Here is a 12,066-nt window from a genome sequence, read left to right on the forward strand (position 1 = left end):
TCCTGCTTCTAGCTAGAGCTGGGCATGTGCAGAAAAGGTGTTGAATTGTTTTCAACTCCTCCTCATTTCTGCAGCTACGACAGAAATCGTGCGTGTAAACGCCTAATCTCCTTGCATGATTTCCTATGAGACAATGTCCTGTGAGGGCCCCTACTAAGGTCCTGATTTGAAGTCTACTCAGTTTTATAATACTCTTGGACAGACGTAAATTTAGCCTTGGCCATGTTTGCATAGCACTGATTAGTGCATCCTTAACGAGAATCTTACAAGTTGCGAGAGGTATCTACTTGTATCTGGCATACCGGTACCTTCCCTTGCAAGTTGGTTTGCCATACAGTTCCCTGGTATATTCCTGTGACCTGGAACCCAACATAAGATTATACGACGATATTGTTTGGCCATCTCATTTAGAGATTGGCGACAACGTAAGACACTCCTTGATGTTGTTTGGAATGCATCCAGGGCTCGAAGGCAACTTGGCTGTCTGATAGAATGCAGATATCCGTTGATGATATTCTGTTTATCTTTAGCCATTTTAAGGCTTCACGAATAGCATTTATTTCCGCCTCTCCTTAGCGACATCTCTAATGATTTAGGCAGTCCACCACCAGACCTTGGTCCCTTTACGAGGGAAGCTACCTTACTTTTTGAAGTGAAAACTTCTTTAGAATCGTTGGGAGTGATTTGAGAAAAAGTGAAACGAAAAAAGCGACACTCTTGGCGACGAATATTATATATAAACGTAGCGACGAACTAAATAACTTTTAGGCCAGCGCCGACAGCAAGGCCGAGCGGCTAGCAATGTGAGCTTCCGACCCAAAATTCTTGGTTCGAATCACAAGAAAAAAAATTTTTTTATACAGTTATTTTATTTTATTTTATGATATGTTTATGAGGAGCTTTTTTTCATGGCAGAAATACACTCGGTGTTTTGCCATTGCCTGCTGAGGGGTGAGCGCTATTAGAAAAATAGTTTTCCTTAATTTTGGTGTTTTCACCGAGATTCGAACTGACGTTCTCTCTGTGAATTCTGAATAGTAGTCACGCACCAACCCATTCGGCTACGGCGTTTGTTTAATTTTACTGATGCAAAAATGAGGAAAAATATATGAATAAAGTTTGCTTACTGTTTACACATTTTCCAAAGGTGACGGAGAACCAAAAAAAAAAGTCGATTTTCAAACAAATACGAGTGCATATGTGTAATTGTGTTAGAGTTTCGGTCACGCCCCAGCAAAACCTGCGTGCATATGTGTTTGTAACATTCAAAAAAATGTAATTGTGTTAGAGTTTTGCTCACGCAGGTTTTGCTGGGGACGCTCATAATAGCAACCGCGTGTGTATTTTTATATTCGTAAATATTTTCATTTTTAAATATTTACCGCAATTATGCCGAAAAATAATACAGAAAAGTGTCGTGAGTATCAACAGAAAAAAAAAATCAATAAATAGCATCACGGAATTCATTCACGAAAATTTAATAAAGTATACACCAGAAGTATCGCGGATACTTAGAAAAGATTACAATAAAGTTCCAATGATTTTAAGTGGCGATTTTAACGTAAATTTTGCATTGGACACAACGGTTCCTTTAATTGACGTTCTCAATACAACATTCAATTTAAAAATGTGTAACAATCGCACTGAATCGACAACACGATCAAAAACAACCATTGACGCGGTATTTCAAAGATATGTTGACAACATCGAAACCAAAGCATTTGTATCATATTTTAGCTATCATAAGCCACTCGTATCATTTGTTGAAATTGAAAACATTGAGGATGAATAATAATAAAATGAAGAAAATAAAATATGAACTTTATAGCAATATTATAATGAACCTATAATTATCCCGCTCCTAATGCTGCTTTCGTCTCATTCTCTCTCAGTTTGTTTTACGGAAGGTTTCACTTCTATCGCGTCTAACCGTTAGACTGGTATTTTTTTTTTCATATCTAAATACTTTATATTCTTCTTTGCATCAATATATATTTTTTTATGTTCGAATTTTATTCGAAGATGAAATCCTCTACTATATTAAAACTTTATCTTGACTTAGCAACTCTCTTATAATTCGTTGACGTTGCGCTGTCAGCTGATTCTATTTACAAAATTTATTTGTGACAATTAATTGTATATTTTTGAAGATTATAGGAAGTGTTCGACGAAACTTTACCGATAATGTTTGAAAACTTGCGCAAAAAATTTAACAATGCTATTCAGGAAGGCTTCGTCATTACAGAAAATTTGCAGCAACAATATCGGCAAAGACAGGCTTCGGCCACGAGTAGCAATGCCACTACGCCCACTTTGGACGAGAGTCTACATAGCAATCGAAGTTCCAATACGTTTAGCCATCTTTCCGGCAGCGACTTGATAATACCAGTGGATGCCAACATGGCTGCTGGTTGTAATTTGCTTGCGAAATATGAAAACGATTGGAAAATGTTGCATGATGCGAATGAGGATAATGCAACACAAGCGGCTCAGGTGGCCACACAGATCGCACTGATTGGGCAACGCACCAAAGTGCTGCATGTGGATATGACAGATCTGATAACCTGTTTGTCGGGGATACCAACGTTAGTTGAGAAACTACGCGAGAGCGCGGAAACGTTGGAAAAGGTGAATACACTGAGCGCATCGGTAGAAACAGAATTGGAACGATTGGAAGACTTGTGTGAAGAGTGCGACTTACAAGAGTTTATGCTGCACAAACAGTGCGAATTATCGCAATTTAAACAAATGAAAATGAGTTAGTATATTTTAACGAAAATATGAATATTACTATTTACAGTTATTGAATTTGTTTATTAATTAACCGCACAGTCGAGTTAGAGTCCTACCGTCAACGTGTCGCAGCAGAACACCAAGAGAAGATACGAAAGCACGAACAGCAATTACGGCAATTACAACGCGAACGGCAAGCTGTATTTGAGGATGCATTCCGTGGTGATTTGGTGGAGTTCAAAACAAAGGGTACATTACCAAGTGAGTATGAATTAGAACATCAGCAGCTCGTAAAATTAAATGTGGTTAATATTAACTGTTCACTTTAACTATTTGCAGAAATTCAAAATGAGGCTTTGCCACAATCAGTTGCGCTCGAAGAAGTTGTGCTTGAAGATGTTACTACTAAGGATGCACTCGAAGATTTTCTGAACGGATAACGAATTTTAATATTCCATAAATATTTGTGTTGTTTATAAGATTTACACCGTCAGTGCCTTTTATGCTATTAAACTTTTTGTATATATATATAGACAGACAGACATATCAGTAGAGTCGCATCTTGCATGCATTGGACGCTCTCTAGGATAGTAATTTGTTAAGCTATAAAGAGGTAAAAAATATACTATAGAGACGTATACTTATACATATTTAATTTAAAGTTTTTTATATCTTGTTTTATTATTATATAATATTAAACGTCTTTTAGTCGTTCCATTTTCTAAACGCATTTAAAATAGACAAACTTCGTGGTATCGGTCTAAGGCGCCCTTTGAAAAGTCGGTGGAAATGGCATTTACATACTCGATAGTCAGGCTCAGTAAGGGCTGACAATTGGCATGTTTCACTGAAGTACTCCTTTTCGGACCACTATAGAATGGTGTTCACAGCCAACATCGAACAATCTGAACGACCTCTCTATAGGAATCCAAGAACGGCAAATTGGAGAAAGTTCTTTATGGCTAAGTCAGATCTCCCTGAAGAGGAGGAAACAATTAACGTCTCCAGCTTGGAAAATAACGTGAATTTGTTGACATCTGCAATGGATGAAGCTTTTCGTAGATCTTCTTCAGTAAGCAAACCAAACAAACTCATGGTGGACCAGGGCGCTCGAACTACTAAGAAGAGAAACAAGAAGGCTTCACAATGCAGCAAATGCGTCAAAGACGACAGAGGGTTGCGAAGGCTATCGAAATAGTTTCAATACATACCTTCTACTCAAATACGAACGAGACGGTATCAATAAAACGGTCCGCGAATGACATATGGCAAAAATAATTTTTTTATTTTTTGGTAGGACTGTTATAAGCTTACATGGCAAATTTCAGCGTGATATGTCACATAGTTTGTTTTCTGTGCTACTGTAAACAAGTCAAGCTCGAGTGTGTTCTTCGAATTCTCTTTTATGACTTCAATTGTCTCAAAATGTTTTCCACGGAGCGGCAATTTGAGCTTGGGAAACAGGAAAAAGTCACATGGAGCCATATCAGGCGAATACGGTGCTTGCGGAACGATATTAACATTATTTTTGTTCAAATAATCACGAACAAGACGTGATGTGTGAGCTGGTGCATTATCGTGATGCAAGAACCATGACTTGTTGTTCCACAATTCCTTCCTTTTAAGACGAATGTTCTCGCGCAAACGCTTTAAAACGTCTAAATAATATTCAGCGTTAACCGATCGGCCTTGCGGAAGGAACTCCGAGTGCACCACACCTTCGTAATCGAAAAAAAAAACAGTCAGCATAACCTTAATTTTTGAGCGACTTTGGCGTGGTTTTTTGGGTTGATGTACGGCCCTCTTTGAACGATTTGTACCACTGGAAAACACGTGCACGCGATAGAGCACAGTCCCCATAGGTTGTCTGCAACATTTTTAAGGCGTCTGAAGCCGAAATTTTGTTGGAATAACAAAATTTCAAACAAATTCTTTGAATTTCCATCGTTAAATTCGAAGAACACACTCGAGCTTGACTTGTTTACAGTAGCACAGAAAACAAACTATGTGACATATCACGCTGAAATTTGCCATGTAAGCTTATAACAGTCCTACCAAAAAATAAAAAATGTATTTTTGCCATATGTCATCCGCGGACCGTTTTATTGATACCGTCTCGTTCATATTTGAGTAGAAGGTATAAGAGGTAAATTAAAGAAAGCAAGGGAAGAATTCTGGAGGAGGTATTGTGAAGAACTGGAGGACATATCTAAGTTCTCAAGACTTAGAAAATGTTTCTCCAAGAAGCCTTGCAAGTCGAGCTTTTTACAAAGATCGGATGGCAGCTTCATAGAAACAGCGCAGGAAACACTTGAATATCTCATACAAACAGACTTCCGTGGATGCCAAGAAAGTACGTACAATGTACAAAGTTCTAGCTCTTCTGGAATTTAGAAAGATGCACTTACAAGGGATACTAATTATGAGACTAAGGTAAGCTGGGCGGTAAACTCCTTCCAACCCTATAAGTCAGGAGGACCGAACGGAATTATACTAATGATGTTACAGCAGACAATAGAAACGATTAATTAATGGTTTGTTAAGATCTATTGGGAATCCCTATCTTCAGGGTATATCCCTAATTTATGGGGGAAGGTCAGGGTGATCTTCATTTCCAATTCAGGGAACCGGGCCATAACACTGCGAAAGATTTCAGTACGATTAGTCTCTCTTCGTTCTATCTAACAGAGTAATAACGGCATACCTAGGCTTCACTAGTCTAGGAAAAACAGTTACCAGAGGAACCCCACAGGGGGTGTTAGCTCGCCATGACTGTGGAACCTAGTCTTAAATTGATTACTTATTACCATGAGCACGAAAAGAATCAAGATAGTTGTTTATGCGGGCGATGTAGTCATTCTGATGACAGGAAAGTTTCTGTTGACTATCAGCGAGCTCATTCAATCAGCGTTAAGGGAACTCTCCAAGTGGGCGACCTCAAACAGTCTAATAGTTAATCCAGCCAAGACCAAACTAGTTCTGTTCACTAGAAGATTTATGTAAGATACCGAGTTTTCAGTTACCATCTATAGATAGAGTAACACTAACCCCATCGAACGAAGCCAAGTCGTTCCCGCGACAGTCGGTTCTACGTAACCGGAACGACCAGGATTTATATCCGGCCAAGGACTGTCACTTCAGCAGGATTTCCCGTATATGTATGGAGCATGTTAATGCTGCAACGTACCCAAGTACCTTGGCTTAATTCTGAACTCAAAGCATTCTTGGAAAAGGAAAACCGAAGAAAGGTTGAAGAAAGCTTGTAATGCCCTCTTTATCTGTAAGAGGACATCTGGCATACAATTGGGCCTGAAACCGTAAATCAATTGCTGGGTATACAATACGATCATCAGACCCATTTGACCGGGCTGAAATATTTCGCGGCATCTTGCAGGGTTTCGAACCGCTCAACCAGAAGTATTTACAAAATCGATGTTACGGATTGCCTTACGGTGCCGGAACGACCGAATTTTAAGAGATATGTGGAAATTACAGGTATTTGTTTAATGACTTGGATTTTCCTATGAATAAAAATAACGACCTGTAAATAAACTCAAACTCTGTAGATTTCGATTTTTCATCTTCCAAACATTGTTTTACATTACGAGGGTCATTTGAAAGGTCCGTGTAAAGTCAGAGAGAGGACATTACTGGCGCGTACCGAGGTTATGTTTAGTTAGTGGTATCTCTTCGAAGAACACACACCAAGTTTCAGCCAGTTCGGTTACTTCTTTGAGTTTGGCATTCGTTTGAGTCGAGGAAGTAGAGTGATTTTCAAAAAAAAAAGACCAAAAAAATTTTGTGTGGTGAGTAATCATTATGAAATGAATGGAAATAGGGCTCCAACTCGTTCCACTTCCCTCTGTTCTCTAGACTTGGCTCCCTCAGAATACTATTTGTTCCCAAATTTGAAGGAATGGGTGGCGGGAATAAGATTTTATTTAAAGAAGGAAGTGACTGCAGAAACGAATGACTATTTTTCAGGCTTGGAAAAAATCGTATTATTCGGAAGGCATCAAAAAACTAGAGCAGCATTGGACTAAGTGTATAAGCCTAAAAGGAGATTATGTCGAAAAAGTATTGGGTAGTTCGCAAATCTCCAAGCGCACTAAGCTACGAATATTTGGCTCATGCGTGAAGTCCGTATTGTTGTACGGAAGCGAAACATAGCTGTTCTCTAACCGTCACACAGAGGCTACAATCCTTCATCAACAAATGCCTCCGCATCATCTGCAGAATATTCTGGCTAAACACCATCAGTAAGGACGCACTGTGCAGATTAACGAACGAGGAACCCATCTTTAGGCAAATCAAACGCAGAAAGGGGCGATGGATAAACCACCAGATAGCATCACGAGAATGGCACTGGAGTGGAACTCGCAAGGGAGCAGAGGTCGCGGTCGACCAAAAAACATTTGGAGAAAGTCGATGCTGGGCGAACTAGCAGATGTCGACATCTCATGGGACGGTGGAAAAACAAGAGGACAGGACCTCGATTTTGTCGAGGCCCTATGCTCCCGAGAGAAGTGAACAAGGGGAAAAAAGTCGAAAAAATAAAAAAAATGTTTCCCTCAAACAATTAAGTAGTTTTTATTTTTGAATGGACTTTTCAAACGATCCTCGTACTAGTAAATGAAATAATTTGTAAATCTTAGCTGTTACGACACACTGTAATTTGAAGTACGTAATCTGTAAGAAACGCTGTGTGTATCTGGATTATAAATAAATGACTAAAAAAATTACGGAGACAACTGCATTTTTTCTATGCAAATTTAATAGTAATCTTCAAAGCGACACGGATATATATAATATAAAAAAATAAAAAAATAAAGTAATTACATACAGGGTTTGATTGAAAAGTAATGAGCCTTCCGCGCGGAGCGTCTGCCAAGCGATCAACCGAATCGGCTGGTGGGGGAAAATGATCGTTGGACCTTCCCCTTCCACTAGAAGCCAGTCCCAGTTCGCTGGCAACAGCGGTGCAGTCAACATCGCTCCGCGCGGGAAAGCTGTTTTAAAAGTGTGCTAGGATTTTGCAGTGGCGAATATGCAGCGATCGTTGGAGCAACGTTACTCGATCAAATTTTGCGTAAAGTTAAACAAAACGAGTACCGAAACCATTGGGCTACTCAAGGAGGCTTACGGGGACCAATATCTGTCAAGTGCCCAGGTAAAACGGTAGCACAAGTCGTTCAAGGAAGGCCGGGAGGACGTATAGAACCATGCTGATCATCTTTTTCGACTCTCGAGGGATCGTCCACAAGGAGTTTGTACATCCAGGAAGCACTGTAAACGCGGCATTTTTCAAAGAAGTGCTCCTTTGGCTGAAAATCCGCGTCGACCGGGTTGGGACCGACCTCGTCAACAATTGGACCCTTCATCACGACAATACGCCGGCGCACACCGACTTCCTCTGCATTGGCGAAGATGGCGGTTCCGGTGCTTCCCCATCCTCCCTACAGCCCAGACCTGTCCCCTCCGGACTTCTTTTTGTTCCCGCGCCTGAAGAGAAAGCTGAAGGGGAGGCGTTTCGACTCCATCGAGGCGATCCAAAAAACTGTGACAGCCGAATTGAACGCGATTCCGGCGGATGAGTTTAAAAAATGTTTCCTGCAGTGGAAGGACCGCTACCAGTGGTGTATTGACGCTCAAGGGTCCTATTTCGAAGAATTTTAGTTGTATAAGCCAAAAGGTTTAATAAAACTGCTTACGAAAAATAAGGCTAAATACTTTTCAATCAAACCCTGTATGTGACGCATTTTTTGGCATCATTAGGGTGACAGCAAGGAAAAACATTTTTTTTTGACCACCCTAGTGTTCCACACATCAATGTGCAAAATGTTAGTTTTTGTGAACGCTTTTATTATAACCAAAAAAGCCGATAAATACCATAAAAATATTGGCTCACCAAAAGTTTCCTGTCAACGCGTGATAAATAGCTCATACTTGCAAGCAATAGAGAGAAGAAGTGAAAAAGCACCCCCACGATAATCCATACTTGAGCAAAATAAGCAAAAGTAAATAAATACAATATCAATAAAATATGCATTACACTTAGGCGTAAGAGAAAAATATTTGCACTATGTATTAGTAAGAGTACGAGTATGTATGAGTAGTTTAATAGTAAAAGCAAAGCCAGAGCCGTCTCTCCACACTCACTCTCCCGCTGACCTACGCCTTTCCATGTATTGCGTATAGATAATCGCATTGATTCATTTGCACGTTCCGATGCCTTTGCAAAGCCCAGCAGTTAACAACACACACACATATATACACACATACATATGTACATACAAATACTCATGCAAAGCGTCACAGGAAGCCACTTGCCAAAGGTGCTGTCGAGTGGAAAATTTCGGTATTAATATTTATTTTGTGTTCAACTGCACACTTTCACGTAAACACACACAAACGTACCATTGGAATGAATAAATGTTGAAATGGAAATACGAGCCTAACTAAGAGTGGGTTGTGTGTATACATATACATATGTAAGTATAATGGCTTGACTGCGGCGTTTTGTTTGATGCTGCTATTGAGTAATGCCTCTTCGTAGCAGCAGGCTGCAGAAACTGGCTAAAGCCTGATGACAACCCAAGCACCTAAGGTGAGGACAAACATATAAATGCATTCTTGTAGCGCCGTTCAAGGATGTATTGAGTAAATGCTTGTGGAAAAGGTATGAAAATTTGGAAAACTCGATAGTGGGTAAGACAAATTTATATGTAGGTATGTATGTTTCAACAGCTGTTACATAATTGTAGCTTTTAGCTGCTAAAAACCTTTGCACACATGCACGTTTATATATCTATATGTATGTATATGCGTATGTACATGAAAATTGCAGAAATTAAGCTAAAATGCCGGAGTAAAGGATGCTTATAAACTTAAACTCGATTTGCATATAAACTACCTTAAAGATTTGGCTGCTATAAGCGGCATCTTCCAGCTTATAGTTGATACTGGTTTAGAAATAATGACCTAATAAATTTTACTTAATAATCAAATTATCAAATTCTCACGTAAAATTGTTCGCTGATTCTAGAAGTTCCAAATTATTTTTTTGCTGTTATGTAGTTTTCAAGTTATCGCCAAATAACGGATTTGGATTAAAGCAAAAAAGGTAGATCATAAAATTTTGAAAATTAGAGGAATTCGTTTGTGATAAAAATTATTCCTCTTGCATTGTAAAGGGTGGTTAAATTTCAAGGGCCGGTGCTGAATGTGAACCACACCTAAACGTCAACGACACCGTTGAACTTCTTTCTTTGGGGTTATTTGAAAGAAAAGGTGTATGTCGATAAGCCAGGAACAATTCAAGAGTTAAAGGATGAGATAATTCGGTACATTAACGGCATACAACCTCAATTATGCTTCAGCGTCATCGAAAATTTGGACCATCGGATGGAGGTGTGCCGCCGAGGCTGCGGTCGATATTTTGTTCCAAACGTAATTGAGCCATACCAATATTATCACAATAAAGAGAAATGACAATAATTTCCTAAAAAAATTGTATTTTATTATTTTTGCAACGACATCGGAAGCGTGAAAATGCAAGTCTTTATGCATAATGTTCATCAATGACGAGCGTGAGAGGTGCAATTGTTGGGCACGACGACGAGTAGAGGTGGACGGCACTTCAACCACACTATCGCGAATAGCACCAATATTTTCTGCAGTACGAGCTGTGCGAGCTTTCACTGGTGTTTTGACATCTCCTACAGACCCGGTTTGCTCAAACTTTTGCACAATTTTTCCGATTGTACGCACATTTGGACGATTAAATTGACCGAAAAAATCACGAAGTGCGCGATATGCATTTTGATTTGAACGCCCGTTTTCATAATAAGCCTGAATAACTTTCACGCGTTGCTCGATTCTGTATTTTTCCACGGTTCAAATTGAGTTAGTCTGAAATGAAAAAATGTCAAATGAAATGCAGAAAAAAACTCGACGTTTAGGTGTGGTTTACATTCAACATCGGCCCTTGAAATTTAACCACCCTTTATATTACATATGTATTTTCTTAAACAAAACATTTTGGGATTGTGATACAAGTAATTTGGATATTTCCGTTAATGCTTCTAGAGATTAGGTTAGGTTGACCTGGCTGCTGAAAGCCATCATATAGACCTATTAGTCCTTAGTGGTACCAGATGGTTAAAAAATTTTTTGAAAATTGAAATTATATTTTCTGGTGGTTGATTTTAGAAATGATAGAAAAAAATTCTTAAACGAGTTTTTAAACAAAATATATACTTTTTTCATGTCAAGTGATTCAGGTAACTTGGACATTGCCGTAAAAATTAGTCTATTTGTACGCTCGAGCATAATAACAAGTAATTTAAAAAAAAAATTATAATTTTGAAATTGATTTAATGTGAAAATTCGGGATAAAGTTTTTTAAAGTGAAATATTTTCGGTTCTTTTTAGATGGATGCTTATAATTTTTTTTTTTAATTTTCTGGAATAAAATAGACTCTGTAAAGTAATTTGTTGGGAATAAAAAACTTTTTAAATTATTTAGTACAAAATTAATTTTTTTCTCTCTAAATACTTTGGATTTTTTTTTGTAATTTTTGAAATCATTCCCCTTCTTTTGCTTTGAGTTTTTGCTTAACTATTTCCCCAAACATTTTCAATAGGGTTGGCATCAGTCGACTGTCGGCCAACCCAACATTCCAATCCCATTTTCCTATTTGCACTCTACACACCTTCAGCTTTAAATTTTTTAAAACTGTACTCTAAGTGTGAATTTAACTGTTTAAGCTTCTATTATCAAACAGTATTTGATTAGTAAACATCACTCTTAATTGAAAATTTTCGAAAAGCTCAACTGGCTTAAATACCAGTGTTGCATGTGACTTACGTAAAAAAACAATGATATCTAAGCTCATATAATGTAAACATTTCTTGTATGTATATTAGTACGAAAATGTTTTTAAATATCACTTTACAAAAAAAAATTATCTTACCATACAAAAACTCTGCATCTTTCGGCTGCATATTTCCCGCTTTCTCTTTAATAAAATCATAAACATTTCCGCACGTGGCAATTTTTGTAGCATTTATTTGCCTTGCCCACTTTTTTATTTTGCCTGTTTTATCTACAAAAAGTTTTACCTTTTTGTTACGAGTGTTAGATGCCGCTGTACAGTAATGAGTTCCTTAATCACTGCATACATTTGGGCGTCAAGTGAAACCAATGCAAATTTTATGCAGAGCAACATAATAAAAACAACCACAGGGCTAACACTTTCGCTATCATTTTTGTATGCACCCCTTACCACGAAAACATGTAAGTGCTGCTACCTAGCTGACGGCAACTCACTG

The 12,066-nt window shown here is 38.3% G+C and overlaps 1 protein-coding gene across 1 annotated transcript; it reads left to right on the forward strand.

Moving 5' to 3' along the window:
- Positions 1 to 2,104: 2,104 nt before the first annotated feature.
- LOC129237840 (dysbindin protein homolog) lies at positions 2,105 to 3,388 on the forward strand. The gene is made up of 3 exons (XM_054872793.1): positions 2,105 to 2,758; positions 2,833 to 2,994; positions 3,073 to 3,388. The coding sequence occupies exons 1-3, from the start codon at positions 2,185 to 2,187 to the stop codon at positions 3,171 to 3,173; spliced, it is 837 nt and encodes a 278-aa protein (XP_054728768.1). The 5' UTR covers positions 2,105 to 2,184; the 3' UTR covers positions 3,174 to 3,388.
- Positions 3,389 to 12,066: the final 8,678 nt, after the last annotated feature.

The sequence above is a fragment of the Anastrepha obliqua genome, chromosome 2 (assembly GCF_027943255.1).
Source record: "Anastrepha obliqua isolate idAnaObli1 chromosome 2, idAnaObli1_1.0, whole genome shotgun sequence".
Taxonomy (NCBI): Eukaryota; Metazoa; Arthropoda; class Insecta; order Diptera; family Tephritidae; genus Anastrepha; species Anastrepha obliqua.